This window comes from Tenrec ecaudatus, chromosome 2 (assembly GCF_050624435.1).
Source record: "Tenrec ecaudatus isolate mTenEca1 chromosome 2, mTenEca1.hap1, whole genome shotgun sequence".
Classification (NCBI taxonomy): domain Eukaryota; kingdom Metazoa; phylum Chordata; class Mammalia; order Afrosoricida; family Tenrecidae; genus Tenrec; species Tenrec ecaudatus.
In genome coordinates this window covers 133060042-133075406 of record NC_134531.1, presented here as the reverse complement: position 1 = coordinate 133075406, position 15365 = coordinate 133060042, and the positions used below count along the sequence as shown (strand labels likewise).

The window sequence follows — 15365 nt, the reverse complement described above, 5'->3', positions numbered from 1 at the left end:
CTGCAGATCACGATGAGTGTACAACCACCAACATGTGCTTGAATGGGATGTGCATTAATGAAGACGGCAGCTTCAAGTGCATCTGCAAACCAGGGTTTGTCTTGGCTCCAAATGGGCGTTACTGCACAGGTAAATATGGCGTTGAAATAGGAACGTGACTACGATGGAAACCACCTTTCTTATTTGAATGAATCGTGGAAGAGGTGCTTCAGTTTCTTCATGCAGAGTTCATGTTATTCATGTCTCTGCTTCGGGCGGGCAGGTTTCTAAAGCTTTCTAGAAGAATGCAGACGGTGGTCTAGAGAACAATCAGGTCGGTGCACAAATAAAAAGGATGGAGGGGAGTTAAGAGGTTGGCAAGTCTAGAGGAGGCGGTGTGGGGATCATTTTTTCCTGCTCCTTTCCTACTGAAAAAAGAAGCCAGTTTGGCGTTGTTCTGTTGCCCATTCTGAGAGCTGGGTTTGTCCCGGGTAGGTGTTACAGGTCTACATTTACATCGTTTTTCATAACACGAATCCACGACTTGGAAACAGACTGGATCATGACTGAAAAATCCTCTATTGTTTTTGTGAGGAAATAGTGTATTCTTTTTGTTGTTTTTATATCAACTCATGTTAAAGGCTAAGTACCATGGCCTTCATAGCAATGGATTTACCTCTTAGACATAAGCGGAACAATTTATGTCTAGAATTCAGTAAGGCGGAACACATTTTGTAATTCCTACTTAGAAATAAATTGGGTTTTTCTTTTTCCTTTCCAGTTTCTCCTTTTAGTAAAAAAGTGACTTAATGAATTCTTGCCTTGCACAGGCTTGCCTGAATACCAGTAAGACACACAGTCAACCCTTGTGGTTCCAAGGAAATTCCTGGAATGGTGGACAGAAAGAGAGAAATGTGATTCTCATGTGTCTAAAGAACAAATAGGTTTGTGACTCTCCAAGAAAGGAAAGTACAGGGTGTAGTAGAAATCTTGTAGCTTTGTCGATTGAGGTAAAGATTAGAATGTCATCTCCAGGTCGCTGGACTTGGATTTAACATCGGCTGTGAGATTAGAAGGCGCCTCAGTGGCACAGTAGTTGAACGTGCCCTGCTGCTAAATGAAAGAGAGCCTGTTTGAACCCAGCAGCTGCACCCCGACAGAAAGATGTTGACATGTGGCTTCTGTAGAGATATGCGTCCTTGGAAACACTATGGGCCCACTTTGCTCTGCCTTACATGGTCACTTTAGAGTCCCTGTGAAATACTGTCACAATGCTCCGTAAAGGCGAGGAGGGAGAGATTTATCGCACATACTTTGAACATGTCAGGAGAAACAAATCCCTGGCGAAGGGCGTCATGCGGGGTAAAGTGGATACGCATGGAAAAGGAGGAAGGTCTTCACAAAGATGGATTGCCCGCTGGCTGTATCAGTGGGCTTCCGGAAGAACAGTTGTCAGGATGTCACAGCATCGGCCGTGGTTGCGTTTTGTTGTACGGAGAGTCCAAGGTTATGTGGGTCAGAATGGACTTGATGACAGTGGGTTCAGTCTTGTGTGGGTTTAGGGATCAGAATAATGTTCCGGAGGGTAGCATTGTGGTACAATATGTAACTTTGTTTCTGCATTTCTTAAGGAAATAAAATACATCTACAAAGGTTACCTAGCTATAACCAGTTTCTGCTTTCTGGGCATTAATGTTTATTCACTTTCTTAGGTAATCTTAACATTTGGATAGATCCATATTTATCAGCTCTGTCTTTTATAAAGCCTGCTGCGTCATTTGAAAAAGCCATCTCATGTGAAGTTACATTTGATAAATAAAAATGGGATACATATTAGAAGCGGTAACCTACAATTTTTAAAATTATGAGCTGGTCAAGTAGATATTCAAAAAGTATCTACTTTAAAGTTATTTGAGTATGAAAATAAAAAGTAATTTTAAAAGTTTGAGTTAATGTTTTAAGAATGTATTTTACTTAACTAATTTGAATAAAAACATCTTATAATAAACAGGGTTAAAATTAATAAATAATGAGAAAGGAATTAGTGAGTCCTTTTTTTTTCTTAATGGCCACCACTCTGTTAATCTTTCAAAAAATGTACCATATATACCCATCGATAAGCCGAGTTTTGCAGCACATTTTTAATGCAGTTTTGTGGTAAAAGTAAGAGTCTTATCCTTTATTCGGGTCAGCTTATACTCGAGTAGATACAGTATTTGAAGAGTTTTTCATTACATCTATGCATCCTTCCAGAAGTTAGAAAGTAAAAAACAAGAAGATGATAATTTCGGGTAATGGTAACAGTAAACTGTGGACAAAGTTCAAGTTTAATAATAGAGTATTTTGATTGAAAATTCTATATGATAATATTGATCAAAAGGAGGGACATTTGTACACTCACTGTAAGAGAAGTTTGACGTCTCTTGGGCTCCCGACTTTGCGGAGTCATAGGGGCTGAATGAATCCCAGAAGCTATTGCCCTGAAATACTCTTTAACTTTAACCAATGATAGCCCTTGAAGTTTTTTAGAAAACCAAAATATAGTTTAACTGAACTGGTGGGGAATGTCTGCCTTGAGCCTTATGCTTTTTTAAGATCTATCTCTACATCTGCATCAGATAGACAACAGCAACTTGAAATGAGTTGGGAAACTCCGAGGGCAGTGAGTTTATGCTAACGGGGAAGGAAACTCAAAGGAAAGGTAAAAATGTTTGTACGGCTTGAAGAATGGAGTCGGTGTCACCGTACATGTAGAAACTTAAAATCTGTGAGTGTTCTGCTGTGTGCGTCCTCAGCCACAGAAGCAACAGAAAGTAAAATGAATTAAATGACAGATGTGAAGGGCATCTCATTTTAAACGCACCCAGTAATGGCCCTGGGTTTTCTCCCACTCTGGGCAGATGTTGACGAATGCCAGACCCCAGGCATCTGCATGAATGGGCACTGCATCAACAATGAAGGGTCCTTCCGATGTGACTGTCCCCCTGGCCTGGCCGTGGGTGTGGATGGCAGGGTTTGTGTTGGTAAGTGAACCATTCTATTAATGGCCCCAGTGCCCCCGTGTGCTTTGAGATGTGGGCAGAGAGCCCAGACAACTGCAGAAACCTCCGAAGAGATGCAAGTAAAACATCCTGAAGAAATTTTTTACTTGAAACAAGCATCCTTGATAAGAGCAAATAACTGAGTCTCTGAACCCAAGGGACTTAGATTTTGAAACTGTTAACACAGGGGAGGAGGATTACAGTTACATTTAAGTGTACTCATGTATTTCCCCCAATAAAGTTTAAACTGTCAATGGCTTACTGCACTGCCATTGGATTTACATCAAGAACTGGGGCTACTTTTAAAAAGTGATCCACCCTGCAAACAAGTATAGGAAAAAAAGGAGGAGTGTGGGAGGGTATGCATTTTCTTCTCAGCCATTCGGAATTCCTCTTGGCTAGCTGGTCAGGTGGATTCCATGCAAAGTCAATCAGAAAATCAGCCGGGCATCCGCTTTGCTAAGGAAGGCGGCACAGATGTGTCGCTGGTGTTTCGAACCTCAGCCAGCATGCACGAATTATAGCAATCACAGGGTGAGCTACGAAAAGACCGCTCGATGGTTTCCCCCTCTGGAGCATTTTTGGAAAAGCCATTGCACCACCTCGACTTTTCCGTTTCACAGCGTGAAAGACAAACATGATCATTGGTTTAAAAGTCTAGTTCAAAAAATGAAATTCTTTCTGAGACATGGTTGATCATTCTTTACTCTTATTTATGTGAATCAAAACATTTGGACCTTGAAGGGGTTGGGAGAGAGGAAAAAGCAGATGGAAATAATCTATGCGCTCCAGTCCATCCACTCTCTCCAATGTAGGATTTATTTCAGTCTGCAAAGTTGTCAGCACGTTGTTCAGGGATATTTCAAATACAGCAACTGGAAGAATGTAGTTCCTTCCTGCATAGGAAGTTTAACTATTCAGTGGTTTTAAGACACTGAGTTGATTTTTTTCCCTTGACTTAAATGATTTAGCTGAAATGACCAGTGAGTGCAAAGCCAGTTTGGGAGGGAATTTTTTTGGCAGTGAACATATGAATGGTTGTTAGGAATTCAGTGCTCAAACACATGCAAAATATTCTCTTATTTAGATGTCTGTAAATACATGTCATCAGAGATTGTTTGAAAGCCCATTTCCATTTTTAAAGAATTTGCTTCAGTAAACTTCAAAAATTAAAAACACCATTTGTTATATGTAAAGTTATTTATCGTTATTCCCATACCTTCAGTGCGGTTTTCATATGACAAAGAAGAACACAAACCAAGAGGCATTTAGAACAAGGTCTTGACCCCTTACTGAAGGGTCGTGAGGAGGAGATGAGCCAGTCGGGGTGCAGGGTAGCAACGATGAAACATATAACTTTCCTCTAACCCTTCAATGCTTCCCCCTACCCCCACTATCATGATCCCAATTCTACCTTACAAATCTGGCTAGACCAGAGGATGTATATAGGTACAGAAAACAACTGGAAACACAGGGAATCCAGGACAGACGACTCCTTTGGGACCAGTGTGAGAATGACGAAGCCTGGAGGGTGGAGGGAGTGTGGGGTGGAAAGGAGGAACGTATTACAAAATCTACGTATAGCCTCCTCCCTGGGGGATGGACAGCAGAGAAGAGGGCCAGGGGAGATGTCGGACAGTGTAACATGTGACAAAATAATACTTTATGAATTATGAAGGGTTCTTGAAGTGGAGAGGGATGGGGGTAAATGAGGAACTGATATTAAGGGCTCAAGTAGAAGGCAAATGTTTTGAGAATGATGATGGCAACAAATGTACATATGTGCTTGACACAATGGATGTATGTGTGGATTGTGATTAGAATTGTACGAGCCCCCAATAAAATTATTTCTAAAAAAAATACAAGGTCTGGGAGATGTCACAGAGAAGTGCCTCCATGTCCCAAAGAAGGATGTGCTGCCTTCTCCCGTTCACAGTCACCAGCCAGAAAGGTGATTTCAGTGCAGAATGTTGCTTAGAAGTGGGATGCATTTGGTTCAGTAAAAGGCTTGTGAGGATACGTGTGCCACAGGTGAAACTTGAGGGGAGAAAAGGGGGTTCTTGGTCTGCAATCATTCATTCCTTCACTCAACACACATTTGTTGATTTCTTAACAGTCCGTGCAAAGGGTGTGTGTGTGTGTGTGTGTGTGTGTGTGTGTGTGTGTGTGTGTGTGTGTGTGTGTGTGTGTGATTCCTTCTAGGAACTTCCCTTCAAGTGCATCATTTAAGATTAAAAGAAACCACCGTTGGGAAGTACCTTTGTCTCCTTCACTAGCTCAAGTCCGTGTTCTCTGTCTCCAGATACGCATATGCGCAGTACCTGCTATGGTGGAATCAAGAAGGGCTTGTGCGTCCGCCCCTTCCCTGGTGCGGTGACCAAGTCTGAATGCTGCTGTGCCAACCCTGACTATGGGTTTGGAGAGCCGTGTCAGCCATGCCCTGCTAAGAACTCAGGTATTCACATTTGCTCTTTTCCCACTTGATTTTTTTTAAAAATCTAGAAATTCAACGTTATGGCTTTGGCCAAAGACTACATCAGCTCTGAAATATTTCATCATTATCTATAATTAAAGGAAAGAAATCTGATTCTGCATAGGTAGGTGAAGCATATTAGAAGATTTGGCATGTGTTTCTATGTGGAGGCTCCTAAACAAGGTCACAGAAAATGGAACTGGGTGATAATGGAATTTTTTCGTGAACTTTTTGATGCCCCCCCGCAATAAGCAATTATAATCAGAGCGAACACATAGCAATAAAAAACTATGTGCTGATTTATGATCATTTAAACAAATTTTATGTGAATTCATTAGCTTTGATTTCCCTGACTGATGATGCCATAATAAAGATAATTAGCAGAAAAAGTATCACTTTATAAATACTTAAAGCATCTGAAGGTTATTTTAAAAGCTCGGTATATCATGGCTTCAGCTAATACTTCATTATTAATTCTACATTTCTAGGTCAATAATGAATTTTACTTATTCATATATTACTACATTTTGTTGATTATTTGTAAGGGTAGAAGGAATTCAAATTGAGGTTAGTTAAGGGTGCAGGCAGATATATGAATTACAAGTTAGTATAATTAGTGCCTTGAAGGACGTTTAAACAAAGAACTGCAATAGGATAGAGGAGGGAGCAATTAGTTGCCTTGGAACACCGAGGAAGACTTCACAGTGGGGGATGGCCGCTTTGTCCTGAAAACATTAAGAACTCTGCAGGTGGAAGATACGAGAGACAAGCATTCTAGACAAAGCAATTGGCTTTTAATTCTGTTAAACATCCTAAATGGGGTGAAGTGCTCAAAATTCGATCAAACGAATGCTTAACATCTAGAAGAATTGCTGAACATAACATTTTATGAAGTATAATACTGAAGAAAATCTTGCCCTAAGTACATAAAGTATATCTGTTCATATTAGTGCTATTCAAGATGATCACAAGTTATTTTTGTTTTTAAAAGCTGTTGAATCAGTGCTGACTCATATTTACCCTATGTAGTTTATATAATTTTAATTCTTATATGTGATTTTTGAATTCTTATCATAATTATGTACTTCAAAGTGGTAATTTTTCCTTAAAAATGTATACACATAATTCTTCGTCTGGGTAGTTTTGGAGCTATGGACCGGTTACAGTGTGTAGTTTTTAATCGCTGCATTGTTTCCTTTTGTGATACAGCTGAATTCCATGGCCTCTGTAGCAGTGGGCCAGGCATCACTGTGGATGGAAGAGGTGACTGCGCTTGATTCTAGACATCGTGGCAGCTATGTGACTGTTAGACTTGTTACCCACTAATGTTACTAACCTAAGGATCGTATAAAATAAGATAAATGATCTCTTAAAGCACTAGTTACATTCTACATTCTCTTAAGGGGTTTACAGAGGCACATTTTTCATCTTGGGTAAACACTTAAACACAAACTGTCAAAAATGTCAACACAGAATATCCATGATTTTATAGATAAGAAGAGGCAAAATTGGTGCTTGCATTAAAAAAATAAAAGAATAAATCTTTTTAAGTAAAAAAATGCATAAGAGTGCATTTATGCTCTTTTAAAAAACCTTTAAGAGGTAATGAATGCAGTACAAGTTCAAAAACCACTACACTAACGATAAATCAAGGCTATATTTGCCTAAGAATCTTAAAATGTTTATAACTAAGGAAGTAAGTCATTAAAATATTCTGATTTTAAAATTAGTTTACATGGTTAAAATTTAAATATGTAATCAATATGCACATGCACGGTGTGTTTTATGTATAGGTCATAATTTTTTATTTATCTTTTAATTCAATGTACAGTTTTATTTATGTATTTTAATAACATTTTAAGGTACTGCTCAGTCTTCCTTGTACCTATATGTCTCCTCTTACGTTCATGTTTGAAGAGAGGTTAGAAAAGTTAGTAGAACACTTGCCTATAATGCTGAATGTTTGCACTATTGGGAGCCAGAGTAAAGCAGTCAACTCTCTTTTTCAAAGGTAGCTTTCTCAAAAGGAACTGAAACAGATTAGCATTTCTGAAGTCGTTAAGAAGGTCTTCCAAATTCCTGGAAACAGTATCACCAGAAATGTGAGCATTACGGCCCAAACGGACTGTTTATATTCCCTCTCCGTCTGGCCTTTCCAAGAGAGCCAGCTGCGTGTCGGCAACAATTGGCCTCACAGACAAGCGTAGTTCCAGGTTCCCCCTGAGAACACCCTATTCGGAGGCAGCCATGTGTGACCCATCCTCTGCTTTCATACCAGGTCACCAACAGCGAGGCACATTCCAGAAATACCATGTCACTTAGTCACCTATTACAATTGTCTTCAGAGACCATAAAACACACTAATACATCTAACGCCACCCCAATCCATCTCCGTCTTCAAATCGGGTCGTCACGACAGCTATGAAGCCGAGCTTTCCTTTGGGTTTGGGGGCAACAGCCTACCTGTTCGTCATTAATTTTATCGTGAACACAGGTACACCTAATGGTTCATTGGTTTGAATTTCCACCTGTTCCCTCCAGACTTCGTTCACTTAGGAAAGGAGTGGTCTGTAGCTCTCCGTTGTATTCTCTTGCTCCTGTTTTCGTTTCCTCCCTGAGAGGCAGGCATGTTGCGGGCTGGTGGACTTAGGTAACAACTCCGTATGCTGAGGTGTCGGTATTAGCCCTGAATTTATGAACAGACTGTACAATGCGCTGCGGGCACTGAACTTTCCACGTTTAACGCAGATATCAATGAGTGCGCGTTGGACCCCGACATATGCGCCAACGGGATCTGTGAAAACCTCCGTGGCAGTTACCGTTGTAATTGCAACAGCGGCTATGAGCCGGATGCCTCTGGGAGAAGCTGCATCGGTAAGTGTGCTGTTCCTTCAGCACTCACTGAAGACTCGCTCTGAGCAGTTCCGTCCAGTGTTATAGATGGGATTAGTCAAAGTGCAATGAAATGACCGAGCATCCTAAAGTTCCCGATGTTCTTATTAATCCACAGACACAGGAAACACAGCTTCATTGCACAAGAACTATCTTCTATTTGTGCAATTCATCATTTGCTTCCATTTTGCCACAGACTTTTTGACACCCTCTTGGATATTTCTTTTCAATATGTTGATCAATCCCTGTTTTTTATAACTGAACCTTTTGAAGCCAACTTGAAGATCCGCAGACGGCTGGATGAAGCTGCGTTGTTAGGTGTAGCCCAAGTGACCCTGACTCACGGTGACCCTGTGTATTACAAAAGAGAACTGCTTCGTGGCGTCTTCTTGGCTGTGATTGTGTGGTTAGCATAAAACTGAGCGACATCTCTGTCTGCCATACGTAGGATCACTGGCGGCCAAAAGCAGCTCAAGGGTTCCTAACAAGCATCTGTACACAAACAGAGTACCAGGACCAGCTTCTTTTTGGAAGTGCTGCTGAGTGGGTTTTAACTACCAACCTTTCGGAAAGCAGGCTAACATAAACCACATAGCATTATCCAGCCTCCTCGTATAATGCTATATTAAATGCTATACAGTTACAATATAATTGATTTTTATGTCTTCAGGGCAACAAGCTCACCAGCCACGCATTCTTCAACTTTTCTAAAAATGTGCAGGACAGCTTTTATTTGTCAGAAGCTAGCGTAAGCAGCCCAACCTCACCAGCTGATCCTCTGGAAAATCATAGGGCTCCCTGCTGCCCCAAAGACATACAGCCTCAGAAACCCTTTACAGGGTGCCCATGAGTTGGAATTGAATTGACTCAATGGCAGGGGGAACAGGTTAAGTAACCTCCATTGAGTATAGATTGCAAATACAGTTTAGAACTTGAGCTCCCTCCTAGAAAGAGAGATGGAGCATTTGCGCACTCAATCCGATTCATGGAAGGATTTAACTAATTTGAGTAGGTACTCACATAGCATTTAATAAAATTCTATTTAAAAATAAAATAAGCCAAGCTGCAGAGGTGTAGATGCAGTTAAATAAATTGTTAAACAACCATTTGCTGCAAGAGCATACAAGAATGGGGAGAGGAGTCCTTAGGTGGTGCACTGGTTACGTGTTGGACTACTCACTCGTCTGAAGACTCTCAGAAGAACTCACCAGCAGGTGCCACATAAAATAGGTCTGGCAATCTGCTTCCAAAAGCTCATAGCTCCACGTCCAGCAATTCTGCTCTGTGCATATGAGGCTCCCGTGAGTCAGGAGAGAGCATCAACAAGCAAGAGCACTCATGGGGGTTGGCGGGAGAATGCTCTCACACACATACTAATGCTTTCAAACTGAGACTTAGAATTGGAGCGAAATAATCACAGCTAAAGGAAATATCAGGTAAAATATAAAAATATTACCATCCCTGGTGATGAAATGATAGGAAAGGTGTTTATGATCTCAGTCTTTCAGGCTTTTACCATGCCTGTCTTTTGTTTGATGGACAATTGATATTCTCAAGGCTGATCATATAAGTTTAAATAGAGGAAATTCTTCACCCCACACTACAACTTTGATTCCTTTCTATAATTAATTATGTCTGCAAGACTCGGACTTTGCACAGAAAGAAAAAAATAGAAGTGTTTTCTAAACACATCATGTCAGTGATAGTCTCTAAGCAGAATATGCACAATGACAGCACTCATTTTTTGTTAACAACTGTAATTAAGAGGGAAAAAGTATTGGGGAAAAGTAAGTGAATACTTTGATTTGGCTGGTGATCCATGAATTCCTTATTAGAATTTTAATTAGAGAAATAGTAAAGAAGGAAAATATCTGATTTTACGTCCTGTTAATGTTATTATGCATAAGCAAGTATATAGGCAAATGAGTTTGCCTGATTTCATCAGTGCCGTACAGTATCTCTAACCCCACTGCGGGGCATTAGGCAAATGGAGGAAGACAAAGGTGAGCAACCTGCGCTGGGAGGCGTGCTGGTGATGCAGTGGTTAACTGCTCGGCTGTTAAGATGGGCCTGTGTGAATAAAGTCCAGTGTTATTTTTCTGCGCTGTGGGTATAGAAAAACGAATCTCTAAGATGTTACAGAACCCAGGGAAGGAAGATGCAAACAGCACAATAAAACAGAGGTGGACACGGTCGTCACTGTTCAGATGCGGTCAAGACTTCAACTCATAGTGAACCTATACCTACAACCCAACTCACGGACGCCTGGTAGAGCAGAGTCAAACTGCTCCTTTGCGTGTCTAAGACTTTAAATCTTGATGGGAGCAGACTGTCTCATCATTTCCCCTATGGAGAAGCTAATTATTTTGCATTGTCAATCTCACCATCAGCTCAACACGTAACCCACTACCCCCCCCAGATCAGTGTTTTTGTATAATAATACATAATGTAGCAAGATATTATATGGTCTGTGTGATACACATATGTCTCTCCTATCTGATGATTGCTTTCAGATATTGATGAATGCCTGGTAAACAGATTACTTTGTGATAATGGACTGTGTCGAAACACACCTGGAAGTTACAGTTGTACATGCCCACCTGGTTATTTGTTCCGGACCGAGACGGAGACATGTGAAGGTAAGAACAGTCTTCTTGGCGTTTGTAAATAGACGGTACCTAGCTAGGCATTGATGATGCCATTTACGAAGAAGAGTGTTGTGTGAATATTTCTTTTTTTTAAATGATTTCTTTCAGGTGGTCTGCTGGTTTTAGAAATTGCATAAACCTAACTTAATTGATCACCACTTGCCTGTCAGTTTGTTTTCCTTTACTGCCATGCATGCTGTGATCTTGGAACCTAGGTCAGCTGTCATTAAAATGCCAGCAGGTGACCCTGACTTACCAGGTCTTAAAACCAGACTTGTAGACCCCAAATTTAGCAAAACTTCCAGACTGGGAAAAGAATACGAAAAAGGAATACGTTGTCCACTTATGGTGGGAGCATCCAAATAGCAATGGGAAATTGTCAGCTATCATGCCAAGAGCTGGAATAAGTTGTCCGTTTCTGAGAGATTAGCCACTATATGAGTAGCAATGAGACGCTATCAGGTATAGTAACCACTCAGGTTGAATAAGAGCCGCCACCTCAAAGCAGAGCCAACCGTAATTGTGGGGATGGAGTAAAACTTTGGAAATGTTCATTGGATGATGGGGTCAGACTCCAAATAAGAAAGGAAAAACAATGACAACAACTGCAAATATCCATTGCTAAGTTTAACAGGGAGTGTTTAAATTATGAATCCAGGAAAAGAGGAAGGCGTCAGAAATGAACTGGAATGAATGCATATCAATGGGCCAGGCATTAGCGAGCGGAAATGGACTGCGATTAGCCATTTTGAATGAGACCAGCACATGATTTACTCTGCCGGGGATGGCAAATTCGCACCCATCGCCAAAAAAGGACATTTTAAGATCTTTCTTGAATACAGTGCTCGCTCTGATAAGCTCATATCTATATGCTTAAAGAAACTCTAGTTAATACAACTGTTATTTAGATTTTCACTCCACAACAGCTAATGAAAAATAAATTGAGGACTTCTACTAACTGTTTCACTCTAAAATTGATCAGACATGCCATGAAGAGGCACTGAGTGGAGATTATAAATACCATGTATAACCTAAGAAAAGTTTCCTCTTCATGCAATCAGTTAAAATTCATCATTTGGATTTATAAATTATAAATCAGTATTTTAAAATACATACTTTCTCTTTTAATGACATTTTCTACAGTGAAAGTTACTGGAATTAGTTACATGCTAGGGAAGACCCTTTCAGTGAGATAACCAGCTAAGTCCCAAATGCTTTCAGCTACCGTTTTGTATGTTAATGGGAGGACCGTGTGCTTCAGAATAACTTCTTATCTTGCCAGCAGACATGCTTCTTCCGTCATAAGCCCCACGGTGGTGTGTGCCTATGAAAGCGTGCCATGGTCCTCTCGGGTCCAAAATCTACCAGAGAGTAGCTTTTCATTTTACGATTTCACCTTCCATTATGGTGAATAACCTTGCCTTATCTGTTCAAGTAGCTCAGAAAATCTGAAGCCGAGAAAGCTGCAGCAGTGTAATGTTATATGTTAGCATATTATGCAAAAAGACATTAACCTTCTCTGTTCAGCTGGTTGTTTAACATCAAAGCATTCTCGTGAGTAGGCACATGGTAGGACTGTTGAGCATGATGCCAAAACACAAATGACTCAGCTGAAGTCAAGGAAATGCAATTACAAAGCGCAATTTTAAGTTTGAATTGAATTGGAGGGACCCCTGGCAAATAGTACTTAGCCAGAAGAAAGAAAGGAATCCTAGGCATTAAATCCACGTTTTCTAAATTTAGAATTGAGCCTCCCTTTGCTCCCTGCCTCCCACTTTTGCCAGCGCGCAAAGGGAAGCCAGCTCCGTGCATCCTCAGGTACGTACTTGGAGCATCGTCTCCGGAAACGATTAGGAGGCACACTTCGGAGTTGGGAATATCTATCTGTAAGGTAGGAGTCCCTGAGTCGTGCCAACCATTGATGCGTTTCACTGCTAAGGGAAAGAGTAGAGGTACATCGGAAGAAAAGAACTGGCAGTAAACTTCCAGAATCAGCCACTGAATATCCAGTTCTACTCTGACACAAATGCGATCACCATGACTTGGAATACTCCATGGTAACTGGTTTTTGTTTTGCTTTTTTTTTTCCCACTGTAAGATAGAAGAGGTCTTTATATATATATGACCCAGCTCCAAAACCCAAACCCACTGTTGAGCTAATTCCAACTCCTGGAGACCCAGTAGAACTGAATAGAACTGCCCAGCAGGACTTCCAAGTTGGCAGCAGTCTAGCACATCCTTCTCCCGGTGGGGGGTGGGGGGAAGGGGGGCACTCTATAACCCATCTTTTCCTTCTTAAATGTATTTCGGTGAAAAAAAAAGAAATTTCTGTATTGCATCATCTACCTACACCCCAACCTCTAACACCTATTGTCTTAAAACTTCATCTCCTTTGTGAAAGGTTTTCATGCCACCTCTTCATTGGGTTGGCGGCGAGGGGGTTTTCAAAACTCGCTTGGCTTTCCTTGGTTTCCTTCCTGTGCTTTCTCCCCACTGTGACTTAGAAGTTTTCGTGAGCATATGCTTCTTTTAAAGCCCTGAAAAGCATGAAAGCAAAAACCACTGAATTTTCGTCATGATTTACCTCTGAAGCTAATGATCGTTTAGGACCGATTTCCCTGCCACCACAACAGTGTCCTGTGGTGGTCGCGTGAGAGAAGCATAGCACGTGGAACTAAGTAGAAACGGTCTTGGACTCGGCTTGGTGTGGAGACTGAATTGTCAAGGGTAATTTATCCGTTCGTGTTGACAAGAAAGAGTAGGGTTGGAAAGGTACTGAAAGCCACAATGCTGAGGCTGCAGAAGCCAAGGACTCACCTGTTTACATGCACAGAGAGAAATGATAAGACTATATGCTTTTGATATGTAACTTGGGTCATAATATTTAAGGACCACGATCACAGAGCAAGGCACAGTAAGACCACATCAAGTACCAATGAGAATTTGAAAAAGCGATCTACAGCCTATCTCTAGTCCATGAGGTAAATTGCTGTAGATAAATCTGAGCCTTTTGAAACATATTTGCATTTTTCACGCATATAAAAGAAACTCATGTTATAGAAATAAAAGAGAGGTGATACAAAAATATTTTGGCACTTGCCTCCTGGACATTAGTGGATATAAAAATGATTTATTAAGGGAAATCTAACCAAATAATTGTTGGGTTATTTCGCCACATTCTTCCCACTGTTCGGCTGTATTTGTGTTTTATTACGTGTTTTTGCAAACGTTGACCTGCCCGCCGGGAAACGCTTGCCGTGGGGTTTCCTGCTTCCTGCCACCACAGCCGTCCCCCAGTCAGGGTGTCTGCCTAGAGCGCTCTCCTCTCCATCTGATTCCTTCTGGGCTAATTTCTGACGACTGGACAGGGAATGATTAGCCAATTCATGACCAGGGCTGGCTTTCTCTATGGGCTTCTGCTCCATCCCCTCACTGTGTTGGTCATTCATGTCTCTAACGGGCTATTTTTAAACGTGTAATAAAGAGCATTTAGAATAAAAAGAATAAAGTTCCTCCGCTATTTCAGACCAAAGTTACAAAAAAGTCTATTTGACTTATTTCGTTTGAGCCCCGAGAGTCTGTGAAAGTTGAAATTCTTACAGCGAGCACTGTGGTTTAGATTGCGTTCCCAGTGACATAACTAGTTCAATGTAAACCAGATGTGCTTTGAAGTTTATTTCCAGGAATGTACAGTGAGCTGTTTCAATTCCTGGTTCCATGACATTTATAACATAAAAACATTGTATTTAAAGAAAAATTAAACAATTGATATTTGTAGCTGTCATTGTATATGCTGCTGAGTTCATAAATGCTTCATTTAAAATAAGGGATGTTGAAGCATACTTACAGCTTATTGACATATGTCTCCCTCAGGCTTCTTCGAAGTGGAATCGGTAGGAGAACTACATACGATATTGTCTAGCCTCAGATTACTTATCTGCTTTCTTTTGGGTTATCTGGTTGCTGTTTTCTGTTGGGATTTTGCTGACAGAGTTTCAATCCTGGAGCAGATGCACATTTTCACTCCAGATCTGTGCCGCAGTTTCAGAATCTTCTGTTGCATTTCCCCCCTTTCTTCGTTTTTAAGAAGACCTTTTTACTACAATCGAAAAGATGCTTTCATATTTTCTCGAATTAAAAGCGGTACATAGTCATTTCTTTACTCATTTTTGAAGTGGGTTTTTTTTTTTAAGTACCTGTTTGCCACATGGATTTGTAATTTGTCTTTCAAGTCCATGCCCTTGGAAATCAGCTCGGAGCCTTGTTCCTTCAGGATCAGCTTTTAGTTTATGTTCGACTTGAGACACCAAGGAGGAAGCATTTCAGACTGCT

The 15365-nt window shown here is 40.8% G+C and overlaps 1 protein-coding gene across 3 annotated transcripts in view; it reads left to right on the top strand.

Moving 5' to 3' along the window:
- Positions 1-15365, top strand: part of FBN2 (fibrillin 2) — a 247901-nt gene that overhangs the window by 140535 nt on the left and 92001 nt on the right. For all 3 annotated transcript variants that reach the window (XM_075541492.1, XM_075541491.1, XM_075541490.1), the window contains 6 exons: positions 7-129; positions 2880-3002; positions 5323-5475; positions 6703-6756; positions 8242-8367; positions 10899-11024. In XM_075541492.1, the coding sequence (XP_075397607.1) occupies positions 7-129; positions 2880-3002; positions 5323-5475; positions 6703-6756; positions 8242-8367; positions 10899-11024 (705 nt within the window). The remainder of the gene's footprint in view (positions 1-6; positions 130-2879; positions 3003-5322; positions 5476-6702; positions 6757-8241; positions 8368-10898; positions 11025-15365) is intronic.